The 17,229-nt window shown below is 48.3% G+C and overlaps 1 protein-coding gene across 1 annotated transcript in view; it reads left to right on the forward strand.

Moving 5' to 3' along the window:
* Nucleotides 1–441: 441 nt before the first annotated feature.
* The window catches only part of TNFAIP8L3 (TNF alpha induced protein 8 like 3), a 41,961-nt gene continuing 25,173 nt past the window's right edge, over nucleotides 442–17,229 (forward strand). Inside the window, exons 1-2 of the mRNA XM_059701399.1 lie at nucleotides 442–805; nucleotides 4,103–4,240. Of these exons, the coding sequence (XP_059557382.1) occupies nucleotides 754–805; nucleotides 4,103–4,240 (190 nt within the window). The 5' untranslated portion in view covers nucleotides 442–753. The remainder of the gene's footprint in view (nucleotides 806–4,102; nucleotides 4,241–17,229) is intronic.

Here is a 17,229-nt window from a genome sequence, read left to right on the forward strand (position 1 = left end):
GCGCCCCTTCGGCTGGTCCACCCTGCCCGACGCACGCCTGGGGAGTTCGCTTTACCTGCCGGGCGTCGTTTACTTCCCTGGAACCCTCGCTTGCATTTTCCTATTTACTCCCCCAAAACATCCGGACAAAAGGAAACTCTCCTCTTTCCCATTTCCCAAGTGAGGAAAAAGACCTAAGTTGAGTCACTCGCCCAAGGTCTGTAAGCGGCGGAGTCGCATCGAACCGGAGCGCTCCGACTCCCTCTCACTTGGAACTTCACGTTTTCCTATTTGGCACCTTTTCATCTAAGAATCCTCCAAACTTGGCCACACCCAAGAAAAAGGGACCGGCCTCGCCCACCGCGCCACTATACCGCGCTCCCCGAGTCTGGGCGCCGGTAGGAGGAGTGGCACCGCCCCCGGGGTACTTAACCCCCGTCTGGGGCCCGCCAGGCGCCGGCTGCTCCCGCTCCGAACCACTCGCGCCTCCCCTCTCTCCTCCCTTCTCTCTCCAGGCGCGCCCCACCCTCCGCCCCGCGCTCCCCTTGCGCAGGCACCGGCCGGCGGGCGCGGGGAGTGGGGAGCGGGCGGCGCTCGCCGCTGCGGAGCCACCTCCTGGCCGCGGCCGCCGCGCACAGTCCAGACCGCACCTCCCGGGCCGCCGCCTCCTGGCTGACCGCACCGACTGCGCCCCACAGCCCGAGCCGGGACGCAGGCTCCCAGCGCCCCGCAGACGGGCAGGAGGCGGTGGACGCCCAGCCGGCAGCCCGCAGCATGGATTCGGATTCTGGCGAGCAAAGTGAGGGCGAGCCCACGACCGCCGCAGGTACTGAGTGGTCGCGGCAGCCCGGCCGGGAGGGCTGGGACCGGGAGAGGAGAGGCCGGGGCAGGAAATCGCGAGTGTTTCTCGGAGCTGCCAGGCGGGAGGCCAATCCCCAGCAGCTGGGTCCCTTCCAGGCAGGGACTGGCAACTGCTCCGCGCTGGGAGTTTGCTAGGGCTTTTCTTTAGGAGGCAAAGGAGGTGCATGTGCGTGTAGCTCTCGGCGCAGCAGGGCTCCCGCAGCGCACTCGGGTCTCCGGAGCTGATGGGGGTAGGGAAGGGTTTGGGACCTGTAGTTTGCTACGGTGAGGGTTGCAGCACATCTGCCTCTGAAATAACTTTCCGAGCTCTTGGCCCCGTCCTCGAATCCGGGGCAACGCGGCCGCTGCGGAGCAGGTGACCGGGGGCGAGGATATGACTGGGGACTCGGGGAAGAAATACCCCGCGGGTGGACGGGCAGGGGTCAAACCACAGCTAGTGGCTGCGGTTTCGCTAGACCAGCCTGTGCAGAAGCGTTAGCCCAACCTCCTGTCCCGCACGCGCGCAGGAGGTCCCGCGGAGGGTCCCGGAACACAGACGCGGGGGCGCGCCGTGGCCGGGCTTCGCCTGGAAGAGGCGCCGCCTGCTTTTCACAATCGATAGTTATTGAAGCGATGGGTGGATGCTTAGGAAAAAAATGAATGTCCTCCCCCGCCTCTCCCTGATACTGAGCAACAGGAGGAAGCCACCCACAGCCTTGGGTGGACTTACTGCTGGGCTCTGCCCACCTCCACTGGCTGGCTCTGCCCGCCGCCCCGGAGACAACACCCGCGCACGTGCCCTTTCTGCCCGCTCTCTGTGTGACCCTGAAGGCCAGCCCTCCCCAGCAGACCTGTGACCTGAGTACTGGGTCCCACCTGGTATAGCCCGAGGCCCCGGTCTAGTCCCCACTCTTCCCAATGTCAGACCAGTGTCCTAAGGAAGGGGACCAAGTGACAAGAGGGCACCATCAGTCCGAGAGTGGGTGCAGGGAAGGCAGGCTCTGGAACCAGGCAGGACCGCGCCAGGCACTGTGAGAAGGACCCTACATGTATCATTCCCCTTCATCTGCACAGCACCTGGCCAGGTGACTGTCATAGCTTGCCCACATCTCACAGTCTGGGAGTAGCCACGGACAGAGTCCTTTTCCACTGGGTCGCACCCCTCAGCCTCTCACAGGACGGCTGTGGCCAACACCTTCAGGTGGGTGGGAAGAGGCTGCAGGAAGGAAAGGTGGCAGCGCCAAGATGCCTGTGTGTGAGGATTCCTGTGTGTGTGCGCCAGGGCTCCCTGCTTTGTGTATGTATAATTAATAAACATGAGCCCTTTGCCTATCTGTATGTTTCTGTGGCTGTGAAACATTAAGGTTTCATTTCACAGGTGACTTGTGGATCTTCTCATGTCATTTAAAAGATCCAGTGGGTGTTTTGTGTGTATCTAAGTATATTTTCAAAATTGAAAGGTGGGGGGCAGTGACACTGACACTACTTTCTCAAAATCCCAGGAACTAACAGGCTCTCCAGGCCCACCCCGAGATCTCCTTTGGGTTGATGGGGAGAGGAGGAGAAGTGTGAGGGTGGGAGGGCGGGGGGGGGGGGGGGGGGAGGGAGACATGCTAGAAAAGTTAGTACTTAGGTGAAAGGGGCAAGTAAGGTATTCTTAAGCATCTTGCTGCCGCTGCCTCCAGCCTTGCCCAACGCTGAGTGTCTGAATGTGCTCATGTCCGTGTCAGAAGGCCTCTGCACAGCTAACAGCAAACATCACCACTGAAGTCAGGCGGCCAGATGAAGAGCAGGGCAGCCAGCTCTTGTGAGCTGTCACCATTTGCTTGTGCCTCACTGTTTTCTACAGTTACTTCTTTCTCCATGTGCTTGGATCCCACAAGTTGAACATTTATTTGAATGCCATGAGCCACTCTGCTAAATGGTATGCTGTCTCACTCATTATTTTCAGTCTTAAAGTACTCTTTGAGACAAAGCTTCAAAGCTTGATGTTATTCACCACCTTGCTGTGGCTGCATCTTGTCAAATGGAAACTCTGTTGCAGCTTCAGATACAGGTTAAATGACAGGTATGTTAGCCACAGGGGCTGACCTTTGTCCCTCTAAGGCAGTGGTTCTCAACCTTGGCTGCACATTAGAGTCACCTGGGAATCTTTTTAAAATCCTGATTTCTGGGCCTCATCCTCCGGAAATTCTGTTTCTTTGTTATGGGGTGGGGCCACAACATTAGTAACAAAGGAACAGAATTTCCAGAGGATGAGGCCCAGAAATCAGGATTTTAAAAAGATTCCCAGGTGATTCCAATGTGCAGCCAAGGTTGAGAACCACTGGTGTAAGGAGTGTGGACCTGTACCTGCGCAAGCTGGATGGGTTTTAACTCAGATGGACAGGAAAGCAAGTGGACCTCTTGGATATCCACGTGTGCGTGTGTGTGCGCGCGCGCACACACATGCGAGCATACCTATTTCATAGGGAGTTGCCATATAAGGGCTCCTTCCTCCTCAGTGCCCTGCCCTTCCTGAACTTGTGAAAAAGCCCTGCCCTAAAATGGGCCTTATTCAGGTCAAGAGCCTGGATTGTGGAATCAGAAAGACCTAGATTTCAATCTCTACCTGATGGGCAAGTTACTTAGCCTCTCCAAACACCAGTTTCCCCCTCTGTAAAGTGGGGGTTAGCAATAGTACCAAAAGGGGCTGTGAGGATTAAATAACACACGGAAAGTATTCCTGATAGTCATTCAATAAAGTGTAGCTGCTATTTTGATTGCCGCCTGATTGGATTATGTGGCATAAGAACACTGCTAAATAATGTGCCCCAGTGTTTCTGTAAAATGTAAACCCATAGGCATTTGTAAAACAATTAATATTGTTGTCATTATTATCACATTAATGCCACTAAGGAGATTTTTTTTTAATTTTCTCTCCAAGGTGGTGTGTGTGTATGTGTGTGTGTGTGTTTGCTTGTTTGTTTTGGGTAGATTATTTTTCATTTACCTCTTTTCACCCTCATCATCTTCCAGCTCAAGGCATGAAGATGGGGATTTTAAATCTGCTTTCACCACCCTTTCCTCTAACTCTAGAGAAAGTTGTAAAAAACAGAGAACCCCTTGCCCAATCCACCTGGTAACCTGGAGATTAGCCACTTTCATGCCACTTCAAATAGAAGAAGAGGGTGTAACCTCCTCACCCCCCCCCACACACACACACACATTTTTCCCTTCAAGGTAGCAGGAGGCACAAGAAGTACTCACCTGATCTCTCTTCCGTTTTTGCCCATCTCACCAGTCATGAATTGGCAGAGGAGTGAGGACATCTCCAAGGACCACTTACTCTTTACCCCTTTCAAGAGACTTTTCCAGAGATCTCCTCAGCACCAGCAGATCTCTCATCTAGCACCACCATGCATAGGAGGGCCAAGCGGGGGTGAGATCTGTCTCAGTCTGCATTTTCTGTTTTTCAGGAAGCACAGGATGATGCGTCTGTGTCGTTCTGCTGCTTGCAGCGCCTCAGCCTTTCTCTTGTTTTATGGTTCTTTCTATGATTAGGAGAGAAGCAGAGTTTATGGAACACTGGATTCACTCCAGAGACCCAACTTGGCAGTCTGTCCTTTGAAACCCTAGAGCTTGGTCTATTAACTCCGCAGTGATTGAGAGTCTGTCCAAAGATGCAACAAGCGAGTAAACATTAGCAATGTCAGCTTTTTCCCTTTCTGGCTTGTGAGACCAAGGTAGTCTACCCAGCTAAAAGCAGACAGCTAGCTGGTCCAGGGCAGCCAAGCTGACGGGGCATCCTTGCGGCTGGGTAGGTCCTGCAGACAAGCATTTCCATGCTGTGGAGTGCAGATGTGGTAGCAGAACTTGAAGACAATAAAGGAAGTGGAAAACAGCAGGCTCCTAACAGTTCACCCCCTAGGTCCTAAGCTTGGTCCATGTGAACAAGGTAGCAAGGAGTGTGTAGGCCCGATTGGTGGCCGGGAGGAGAAAAGGTGTTTTCAAAGTCAGACACCACTTGAGCAAAGGCACAAATAAACAGGGAGGTGAGTGGAATGGAGACAATACTGGGGAGTACTGGGAAATAAAGTTAGATGAGTGTAGGAAGGGCCACTTATAAAAGGGTCTTAGTAACTTGGTCCTGATGGTGATGAAAGAATCCCCTGGGCTTACTATTGAGCAGAGATGTGACCAACTGGGGGCTGGGTTTGCAGAAGCCACATTTGACTGACATGAAGTACAGGGACCCAGGTTTGAGCCTCAGCTCCCAGGGTGTGGGCACAATATCAGAGGGGGTGGCAGTGCTAAGCGCTAAGGCGAGGCAGAAGAGGAAGGATGCAAATGCCATTTCAGAGGAACAAACTGAAGTTGGTGACAGATTGTACAAAAGCAGTGAAAGGGAGAGTGGAGGAGACTGCCGTGTTAAGAGGGGTGAGGGCAGGGAAATGCAGGAGACGCACTCCCAGCCCCTCCTCCCATCAGGAACTTTGCGATGTCTGCCTTAAAGGGACTTCCCCCCTGTAGACAGTAAATCATGATTGGGATGGTGAGGTTCTGGAGTTTGTTGATTCTCATTGTTAGGTTCCTGGAGGCGGCTGTTCAGTAACCTCTGTCAACCCACAGAAGCACGATTAATGAACGGACCAACTGAGGGCAGGGACCTCCTGGGGATGACGTACCGCTTGGCTGTTAGTCCCAGTCCCATGTTTTATTCCTGTTTGTGGACGTATTCAGGGGCCTCTGCCTTGTCCACACAGTGGGCTGTAGCTGCTCTGAGGGTCAGGACCTTGTTTTGTGCTTTCATGTTCCCGAGATTTTTATGGACATAATAAATAAATGAGATCTTGACGAGCCTCCTGAGAACTCTGCACTATAAGGCCAGATACACAGCCAGAAACCTGTCCAGTGAAGCGGAACTGCCAAAGCTTCCCTTCCATGTTTGGTTTTGCTTCATTGCTTTAAGATTTCTGGCACTGACTAGGACACTGTGTTGTAAAGTATAGGGGAGCGGAGAGAGATAAGGACACAGTCCACCCTGTCCGCCAGGGCTTGAGATCAGGTAGGAGGAGAGGACACATATACCGATTAGCACAATCTAAGCCAGTGCATGAAGACTCCTGATCTCCTTGCCTGGGATTACACTGCAGCCACTTTCCATTGTGTGCTTCATGGTTATTTTTGTATAAGTCTCATCTCTTGTCCTGAACTATTCTAAGGCCAAGGTCTGAGTCTCTTTCACCTCTCACCAACCCTACTCATGTGCCCTGAACACAGTGGTAGGTTGCTAGCTGGATGGATGCTGGATGGGTAGGTAGATGTACAGATGCTGCTGTAGGTTGGTTCCCCAGGAAGCAGGCTCGGAGATGCAAGTAAAGATGTAGTAGGTTTTGATCCCAAAAGCAGTCTCAGAGAAATAGAGAGACGCTGGCTTGTAAAGCAGACCCAACAAAACATTATGCTTTGGAGCTGGAATAGGCCTTCGAACTGTTCTACATTTGCGGTGAGGGGCCAGGCCTTTATATATAACTAGAGGTCCGGTGCATGGATTTGTGCACTGGTGGGGTCCCTCGGGGTGGCCTGCTGGCATTGGGCCCCAGCTCACGCCCCCAAGCTTGCAGCCCCAGCTCGTGCCCCCAGCCTCAAAGCCCCGCAGCCCTGCCTGGCACCCCACTGCCCCCTCACCTGCTCCACCATCCCACCTGCAGGGTGATCAATCAGGGCTGGGCCCCTCCCTCTGACCCCCAGCCCAGCTCCCTCAGTGCCTGAGAGCCGGGCGGTGGCCTCGCCCCCCGCCACCACCACTGGTCGCCATCTGCAGGGCCATCGATCAGCTGGGCAATCGGGCTTCTGCTCACACCCGCCTTGGCCTGGTGCCACCTACTCACCTGCTCCACCATCCCACCGCGGTCCCACTCTCGTCGGGGCCCATTGGGGGCGGCCGTGCCTCCACTGCCACCTGCTGCCAGCGCCGCGCCGCCCCTTGGTGGTCAGCGCACATCATAGCTAGCGGTTGAACTCCTGGTTGGACAATTTGCATATTAGGCTTTTATTATATAGGATGATACAGTGATCATGCAGGCTGTCCCAGGGTGTGACCTGGGATGAAGCTGTTCCCCTCTGCTAAGGGCCATCTGAAGGCAGCGCTCCCAGCAGTTTGTGGGGTGTTGGGGCCTTCATTCCCAAGGCACAACCTGGGCAGTACGCCTCAGCATCCACCCAGGTGGCCTCCAAAATTCTTCAGCAATGTTTCATTGGGGATGCCAGCCTTGTCATCCAGCAGTGTGTAGGGGATAGTTGTTGAGCTATAAACTTTATCTAGACCTCATAGCTTGGCACCCAAATCTTTACACAATCCAACAGATACTGGTTGAACATCTGCTTTGTGATCAGGCTGGTGCAGGGTGCTTTGGTGGCATGCAGACATGGAATTAAATGTGGCTCTGCCCTCAGGAGGCTTGCAGCCATGTTAAGGAAACAAAACACCCCCCTCCCCCGCCCCAAAACAGGATCTGCAAGGCCGGGCAGCATCAGCAATAACTAGTGCGTGATTTGGAGCATGGGGCATGGTGGTCTGGGGTTCTGGTGGAAAGGCTACATGGAAGCTTTTCTATAACTAGAGGCCCTTGAGGGTGGGGTCCCCCTGAGAGGCCACCTGGGAGAAGACGACTGTCTTCCTCAAAACATAAAACTGGGTGCCGTGGTGGTGGTTGTAGCCGACATGTAAGTTCCTAGAGATGGTGAGAGAATGTTTATGAGTATGTCAACATAAAGCTCTATTTCCTATGTTATATATCTCTTTTAAAATATAGCACCTGCTTTTTTATTTGTCAGCAAAAGCAAATTATAGTCACACTTCCCATGAGCGCGTTCTCTAACTGGTTTATTTTCCTCCAGAGTTACCTTTGGCTCCCACTTGAATTCAGATGTAAATCTCTAGAAAAAACAACAACACTATATACATAATTTTGTTGTGTTTTTCAGTCACTTGACTTCCAACCCTTTATGTAAAATGCCTGTGTAGGTGGGTGTTTGGGCTATGTTCTGTACAAGTATAGAAATAAAGAAGAGAGAAGGATTTTTTTTAAGTTTCCCCTAGCAACCTAATCCAAGAAAACATATCAGAAGAGTGACTACCCTTTGCCCCACATCTATTAAGGCATGCCAAAAATACACATTATGTTTTTATACATCAGAAATACTCTCTTTATGACACAAATTCTGAGGCTGCCTTAGAACAATCTTCACGTTCATATTGGGTTTCCTAAACATTACTGCCTGGGAATAAATTTGAGGCTGTTCATGGAAAATCTAGTGTGCAGCCTATAAAAAATGGCAGGCTTGGCGGCACAGAAAGTGCTAGACACACCCTAATAGAAACCAGTATTTTGTAACTCAGTTCTCCAGGAAAAAAAGGACACGCTTTGGCAATGTCCAAGTATTGGCTTCAACCGTTGAAAAGCCACAGGAGCAGCCACCGGCTTCTAGGTTCTCTACTCAGAAGTCAAATATGCTTTCTTCCTGTGAAACGGTTCTTGCCCTGAAAGGAAGCATTCTGGTGGTACATAGCTTTGTGACAACTCCCAGTTTCTTTTTCATAGTTGAGGCATCTGATTTTATGTGCAGGAGGGAACTCGGTGAAGGACTGTTCCGGTGAGCACGCACGGCCCACAGTCCTGATTTGGGGCCTGTGGTTATGCTGAGAAGATAAACTGATCTTTCCGTGTGAAATATGGGGGAGAGGTGATGGGGGCCATCTGCAGGGCAGGCCTCTTTCTGACCACATCGGAGTCTGGTTCCTTCGTTTCCTTGGGATAACAATGAGAAATTTATGAGAGAGACTAGGGTTGAGGTTACAGGGTAAGAGAAACTAGGGTGCAAAAAGTTGTGGTTAATATCAGACAAGATGAAAGGATAGTCTTTGCCAGCCAGAGTTCAGCCCCAGCGGGCTAGCACTGAGTATAAAATAACAGTGATGTTTTTAATTTGTACTTATTCTTTTATATTACTTAAGCATGCACAGTGTATTTGAGACTGGGTTAACTATTTATATATAACCCTTATACCGGCTTTCTGGGCCCCATTTTATAGACCGGAAAAACTAAGGCACAGAGAGGTTAAGTAACTTGCTCAGGGATGTGCAGCTTGTCAGTGGATATGAAACCAGTCTAACTCCAAAAACGGTGTTCTTGTACCAGGTGGACTATGTGGTTAGGTGAATGGATGCCACCAGGCTTCTTTGCATCTCCTACCAGCTCCCGTGAGACCCAGAACCCTGACCATTAGGTCCTTTCATTAGGTTCCTTCTGTTTGGTTAGGGCCCTATTTTAAGCTGCAGACATTACCTGCATTAACCCAGGAACACATGAGTAAGGATGGTTGGCACTGGCTCTGGAACAGGGGCTGGTGAGGGGTAGCTTGGGAGGGAAGATGGGGAGAGCAGCATAAAGCTGCTGCCAGGGAGAGAAAGTCCTGGGAGGACCCTGCAGCCACTCTTATCTCCAGAGTGAGGGGGACCTGGTGGATGGTGATTGTGGCAAACACTGAGGGGCGAGAAGGGTTGAAAAGCAGTCAAGAAAGGTGCCGAAGACAAACCAACATTCTCTTTGCCAGAGTGCACCTTAGCTGGGTCCTAAGCCGCTTTTCCCCACTCCAGCATTTAGAATCTTTTCAGATATAATATCCCCAGGGCATGGTAACCAGTTGGATTCAAGGGGGAGAAAAAAAACTCAAAGATGAGACTGCAGCACAGTGACAGGAACTTGAGATCCAGAGCTATACAACTTGGGTTTGGATTTTCAGTGCTATCTCTTAATTACTGCTTTTTAGTAACATTATTTTCTGACCAAAAGAATGCAAGCTGTTGGTAGAAAATGTGAAAACAATACAAAGAAGACAATCGGCTAGAGCCCTAAGAATAGATGTGCTTTTCCAAAGGAATGAATATAGTTCTAAAGCAGTTTTGAAAAGATGCAAGAGAGCTTTATTTTGGAAAAAAGGGGGCTTTATATGAGAATTAGAGGCCCGGTGCACGAAATTCGTGCACAGATAGGGTCCCTAGGCCTAGCCAGAGATCGGGGCCAATCTGTGGGGCGACCGTCGGGTCAATCAAGGGGTCCCGCTGGCACTTGCCTTGCCAGCCTGGGGCCTGCTGGCTGGGGGCAGCTCCTGTGTTGAGCATCTGCCCCCTGGTGGTCAGTGTGTGTCATAGCGACTGGTCGTTCTGCCCTTTGGTCAATTGCATATTAGGCTTTTATTATATAGGATTGGAGCCCCCCTTTCTGAAATGTTTACTTGGGGACACTAAAAACATCTGGCTATACCGCCAGGCAGTGTCAGAACCAGACCTGGAAGCCAGATCCTCTGGCTCCTCTATTCTTCTTCCAAAACACATGTAATTTTTTAAAAAGGAGCCAAGTTATTCTGGGTGTCAGGATAGCAAAAGGACCCCTACTCTGTTTCCTTCCAACATTTCCCTCCATGTTCTTGCTGTCCTTTCACTCTTTTTCCTCTCCTGAGGCTTCTCCCTCCTGGGCACATCTGCCCAGAGGTCGGACCACCATAGGCCCACACCAGGCCCTTCCCTTTGCCCCGCCCACACCTGTCTCTCAGTCAGAATTGCCCTACATGGAGTACTCGGAAGATTTTTACTCTTTTTTTCTTTAATACCCAAGAGATAGATGCCCAGTGACTATTAATTGCAAAGGTTAGCTTACTTTTAGTTTAATAGCTACCAGGCATCAGGAATAGGTTTATTGGCCTCTGATGCTCCAATCATATTTTATCTTTGTTTAGATTGATTTTTCATTTTTGTAAGGAAATTTGTTCATCTGTCAGCCTGTCTACCCTTAGAATTTAACTGCATAATTTAGCAATTCAGTCTCAGCCAAACAAGGCAGGCAGGACTAAATTAATACAGAGTCCACTTTTAAAGAGCCCACAGTTGTATCCAATGGGGATAAAACCTGAATTTCCTTGAAATTTTTTTCCTGTTGGCCTCTCTGTATATAATCCTGGTTTCCCTGTACCCGTCCTCAGTTGCTCCTGCGGCATCCCTCATTATTTTTCCTAAGAAAATGCTCTTGGCCTTGTTCTTGTCTGACAATACACCTTTATTTGGAAGGGATCACCCAGTCTTACAGCACAAAACTAAAGATTCCCAAAGCTGTGGCCTAGCCCGGTTCTCTCTCCAGAGCAAGAATCCTGCATTTCAGAGGCCTCTGGGCCCTCCTTACTGTCTAGGAAACCCCTCAACTCAGCATCCCCATACCCAGATCATTGTCTTTCCTTCACCTTTTCCCAGCTCTTCAGGTGGCCTCAACAGCCACCAAGTTAAACAGCTGTGAAGTCATAAGAACAATGAAATATCCTATACACATGAACTCGTAGCACACACAGGACATGGATAAAGCAGGTATTCTTATTCTGAGCTTACCGATGAAGAAACAGATTCTGAAATATTAAGTTACCAAATCTATAAGAAATGGATAAATTTCCATAAGTATATAACCTTCCAAGGCTGAGCCAGGAAGAAATACAAAAGCAAAAAGTAAGCAGTGGATTTTTACTATTTAAAACTAGCCCCCCCCCCCCTTAAAGGGGACAGAAACAAACATAAACATCCAGCCTAAACAATCTCAGTGTTCAGTGAGAGGAGGTCTAAGGTGGCCGCGGCATAGGAAACGGGAACTCTCCCCTTCCCAAGCTTCCCCCTCCCCTGAGCAAACCAAATAGAGAGCAGTTACTCCTTTGAGACACCAGGGCTGAATGAACAGCTTCTGACAACAAGCAAGGAAGAGACCCAATGGGGAAAGTGGGAGGCCCGGGGCCCTCAGGGAGCTGCGGAAGCACTGCAGCCCAGGAGCGTGCTTGTGTACTGTTCCCTCCACTTCTGTGCAGCTGCTTTGGCCTACCTGCAAAGCACCACTACCCCCAGCTACGTTGGCTGGAGCCTTTTTCCTCTGGAGCAAGCAGGCACAATGGCACTTCACTGCTAAGCCTGGCCTCAGTGCCCAGAGCTGTCCAGTCTGCAGGCCAGTGCCTCCGGGCCACGTGGGAAGCGCATGTCCTGCTCTAAGCAGCTTCCCAAACCACCTGGCACATACTGCCTACGCTCTGGTTACCTCTACACCCGACCACTTTCTGTCTAACAAACCAGGGATAGACTGTGTAGAAAAGGCTGGGAGCCACAGGAGCTCTTTCCGGACTGCGGGAACTCTTTGGGGTTGGAGGGCCCGGTCAGCGCCATTGTTTATGTCTCCCTCCACCTCATAGAGTGGGCAGGGATTCTAGCCATGTGCTCTGGCCTATCAGCAAGGTCACTGCAATGGGTTTCCAGACTCATTCCAGAGTCCATTTTGGCCCCAAACAAAGAGAGCAAGCAGGATCAATAAGGCATTGCTATATGCACCTGGCCCCTCTACCCAGAGCCACTCTGGCTCAGTAGGCCAGTGCCCCTGAGGCCTGAGGCACCCATTCGGCTCCTACCAGCCTGCCACAACCACCCAGCACACGCAGCTTTCACAGAGGCCCCTTAGACAAAAGGCCACCTTTTCAAAACTGGGAGAAATAGCTATTTTGCCTAATTGATATAAACAAACATAGGAAGTCAAACAAATTGAAGACAGAAGAATATCTCTCAAATGAAGGAACAAGAAAAATCCGGGGGTTGAGGGGGCGGGGTGGGGGGACAAACAAGGTAAATCAGGTTAACTAATTTACCTGATAAAGAATTTAAAGAAATGGTCGTAAGGATGCTGACCAAACTTGAGGGTGGAGCAAAGGAACTTGGGAGACCTTCAACAAAGAGTTGGAAAGTGTAATAAAGAACCAAGCAGATCTGAAGAATGCAATAACTGAAATGAAAAACATTAGAAAGAACCAACAGCAAACTGGAAACTCATTAGAACAGATCAGAGACTTGGAAGACAGACTAGTGGAAATCAATCAATCAGAATAGCACAAAGAAAAAAAGGGTTAAAAAAAAAAAAAAGAAACCAGAATAGTTTAAGGTACTTCTGGGAATAACATCAAGTACTCAAACATTTGCATTGCAGGGATCCCAGACGGAAAAGAAAGAGAAAAAGGAACCGGAACTTTATTTAAAGAAATAATGGCTTTAAAAAATAAATAAATAAATAATGGATGATTTGAATCTCTTGGGTGAATAGTGACTTTGAGCATGTTTTCATATGTCTCTTGGCCTTCTTTATGTCCTCTTTTGTTAAAGGTCTATTTAGGTGTTTTGCCCATTTTTTAAAAAATATATTTGTATTGGTTTCAGAGAGGAAGGGAGAGGGAGAGAGAGATAGAAACATCAATGATGAGAGAGAATCATTGATCAGCTGCCTCCTGCATCCCCCCTACTAGGGATTGAGCCCGAAACCCAGGCATGTGCCCTTGGCTGGAATCAAACCAGGGACCCTTCAGTCTGAAGGCCAATGCTCTATCTACTGAGCCAAACTAGCTAGGGATGCCCATTTTTTTATTGGATTGTTTATCTTCCTTTTGTTAAGTTGTATGACAATGAGGTCACATCTCACACCTGTCACAATGGCTATCATCAACAAATCAACAAACGACAAGCGCTGGAGAGGATGTGGAGAAAAAGGAACCCTCATGCACTGCTGGTGGGAATGCAGGCTAGTGCAGCCACTGTGGAAAACAGTATGGAGTTTCCTAAAAAACTAAAATTGGAACTCCCATTTGACCCAGTAATCCCACTTCTAGGAATTATCCTAAGAAACCAGAAACATCCCAAGAGGTGAAGAGGTGCCGACCTTGTCCCCTCCCCAGTCTGGCAGCTACTTGTTTCCTCTAGGTCGAATATTCCTGGCTCCCTCTCAGCCTCTTTTTTGTACCTGACAACAGCATTTCTTCAGCCCTCGCTCAGCCAGCAGGCCTTCTAGCCCCCTACCCACTAGGTCCAGTCCACTGCCCAGCCTGAAAGCAAGTAAGTGGAAGTAATGGGCTGGGTAAGCAGCCTTTCCAGTTTTCAGTCTTTACCAGCCAGTGTGTTAAGTTCATAAAGACAAACACTAAGAGGATCAATAACTTTTGTTTACACTTTAAATTGCCTTCTCATCTTTCAGGAGGTAAAAGAATTTAAAAAAATCATTAATTAAAAGGGAAAAATAAAGTAGATTATGTCAGTCAATGCAACAATTAAATTTTATTTCTGTTTCAACAATAAAAAAAATAAACCAGAAACATCAATCAGAAAGGATATATGCACCCCTATGTTTATAGCAGCACCATTTATAATAGCTAAGATTTGGAAATAGCCTAAGTGCCCATCAGCAGATGAGTGGATTAAAAAACTGTGGTACATCTACACAATGGAATACTACACTGTTGTAAAAAACCAAGAACCTTACCATTTGCAACAGCATGGAGGGACCTGGAGAGCATTATGCTAAGCGAAATAAGCCAGTTGGAGAAAGATACATATCACATGATCTCACTCATTTGTGGAATATGATGAACAACATAAACTGATGAACAAAAATAGATACAGAGACATAGAAGCATCGAACAGACTATCCAACCTCAAGGGGGAGGAGAAAGGAGAAGGGAGTGAGAGAACAACCAAAGGACTTATATGCATGCATACAAGCATAACCCATGGACACAGTCCAGTAGTGGGGTGAGGACATGTGCTGGGGGGTTGGGAACGAGGGCGGAGAGGTCAATGGGGGAAGAAGGATTCATATGTAATACTTTAAACAATAAAAAATTTTTTAAAAAAAAAGGAAGGAAGGAAGAATGGCTGAAAACTTCCTTAACCTAGGAAAGGAAACAGACATCAAGTCTAGGAAGGGTAGACAAACAAGACAAACCCAAAGAGATCCACACCAAGATTTATTATAATTAAAATGGCAAAATTTAAAGAGAAAGAGACAATTTGAAGGGAGCAAGAATTAAACAAGATAAATAAAAACTGACCAAAAAAGAAATAATATTGACAAGTCTTCAACCAAACTTACCAAGAAACAAGGAGAAAGAATCCAAATAAATAAAATTATAAATGAAAGAAGTTACAACCGACACCACAGAAATGCAAAGAATCATTGCAGCATACTACAATTATATGCCAATAAATTTGACAATCTAGAAGGAATGGATAAATTTCTAGAATTATATAACCTTGCAAGACTGAGCAAGAAGAAATACAAAATCTAACCAGATCTACTACTAGCAATGAAGTAGAATCAGTATTCCAAAACCTTCCAACAAATAAAAGTCCAGGACCAGACGCTTCACAGGTGAATTCTACCATTCAAAGAAGAGTTAATACCTATGCTTCCTATACTGTTACAGAAAATTCAAGAGGAAGGAATGCTCCCAACTCATCCTATGAAGCCAGCATTACTCCGATACCACAAAGACATTACAAAAAAAGAAAATTGCAGGCATATATCCTTAATAGACATAGATGCAGAAATTTGCAACAAAAATATTAGCAAAACATTAGCAACAATACATTAAAAGGATTATACACCATCATCAAGTGGGATCCATCCTTGTATAATCACTAAAGATGTTTCAACATTCATAAGTCAATCCACATGATATATCACATTAACAAAATAAAGGCCAAAAGCCACATGATCATCTCAATAGATGCAGAAAACGCATTTGATAAAATTCAAAATCACTTTATAATAAAAACTCTCAACAAAGTCCGTATAGAAGGAACATAGTATCTCAAGATACCAAAGGCTATGACAAACCCATCATACTCACGGGTGAAAAGCTGAAAGCCTCCCCTGTAAGATCAGGAACAACACAAGGATGCCTACTGTCACCACTTCTATTCGGCATAGTATCAGAAGGCCTAGCCACAGCAAACAAGAAAAGAGAGAAGAGGCATTCAGATTGGAAAGGAAGAAGTACAACTCTCATTATTTGCAGATAAATAGATATATATAGAAACCTCTACATACCACACACACACAACTATTAGAACTACTAACTTAACTCAGGAGGGAGGTCAGAGATGGGCTGAGGCTCATGGGTGGGTGAAGAAGGCAGGTTCCAGCCATCCTTGGGTTTTTGTTTGTTTCATTTTTGTTAAAAAAACACACACAAACTTTTCCACATAAAAATGGTCATAACCCAATGAGAGGAGCTAAAGTCTAAGCAAAGTCTGAAGACGGGTGAAGGTTGCTGGTAATTAGGGGCCAAGACTGTCATACAGGCAAGAGGGAGAGCAGGCAAGGATTAAGCACAGCTGGTCAGGTGACCTGGAGGTCAGGTCAGGTGGCAGAGAAGCCAGAGGGGCAGAGGGCTGGAGGACAGGACCATTCTCTCGAGAGTCACTGGCCTGCAGCGGGTCTGCCACTCATGGCTGTGCTAGCCTTCTTGGGTCTCTCCACCTGGAAGGTAGCTCTTCTTAACCTTAAAGAGGCCAAAACTTAGAAATACTGGCTCCAAAGCAAGGGGCCTACTGACCTCTCATCCCAGAAGCAAGTCCCGACTTCTCCACTTCCGCCCTGTCTCCCTGGCCCCAGATCTCTGCCTCATCCTTGATGCTCCCTTTCCTTGCAGCCCCTTGGACCAGGTGCTCCTCTCCATTTACTCTGCCTCTGGCCTCCCACCCACCCACAAGCCCTCCTAGGCAACAGAGGGACTAAGGTAGTGGAAACTCCGAGGCCTGTGGCCATGACTGGAGACTGGTCATGAAGCAAAGATCTTAAAAGCTTCCAGAGAGAAAACCAGGCCTTTAGGAATGTACTAGTTTTCTAAATAGCAACACCAAGAGCTAAACAACAAGTGGCACGGTGCCTTCGAATTCTCCAGGTGAATGATTTCTGACATAGAGTTCTGAATCCAGTCAAAGCATCAATCAAGTGTGCGGGTGGAATAAAGTCATTGTAAGACATGTTAGGTCTCAACATGTTCCAGTCCTTAGGCAGCTGCGAGATCAGGAGTCAGCCAGCTGAGGCTCCCCCAGGCCAAGTCCAACCTGCTACCTATATTTTATAACCCACAAACTAAGAGCATTTTTACTTTTTTTTAATGGTTGCGTTTTAAATCTTCTATAATAAAAGTGTAATATGCTAATTAGACCGGACAACCTTCTGGACAAAGCCAGGGCTGCGAAGGAAGCCCGGGTCTAGGGTGCCAGAGGGAAGCTGGCGCCAGCAGCCGGGGAAAGGAAGGCCTACTCTTGCATGAATTTCGTGCATCGGGCCTCTAGAAGTTATATAAATACCTTGACCTGTTTTGCTTTTGGCCCTTTATTCTCTAGCCCTTCGAGGTGGTTTGGTGGCACCTGTGCTAGACAAAATGGTCCACTGAAATGGGGAATAAGTGAAGAAAGAGGAAGCCATGAGAGCCAAGACACAGGAAATGGACCCAGGAGCGGAGGGACAAGTTTGCAGGAAGAGCTGGGAGGACAGCCCGGAGCAGGCTTAGAGGGAA

Source organism: Myotis daubentonii, chromosome 1, assembly GCF_963259705.1.
Source record: "Myotis daubentonii chromosome 1, mMyoDau2.1, whole genome shotgun sequence".
NCBI classification, from domain to species: domain Eukaryota; kingdom Metazoa; phylum Chordata; class Mammalia; order Chiroptera; family Vespertilionidae; genus Myotis; species Myotis daubentonii.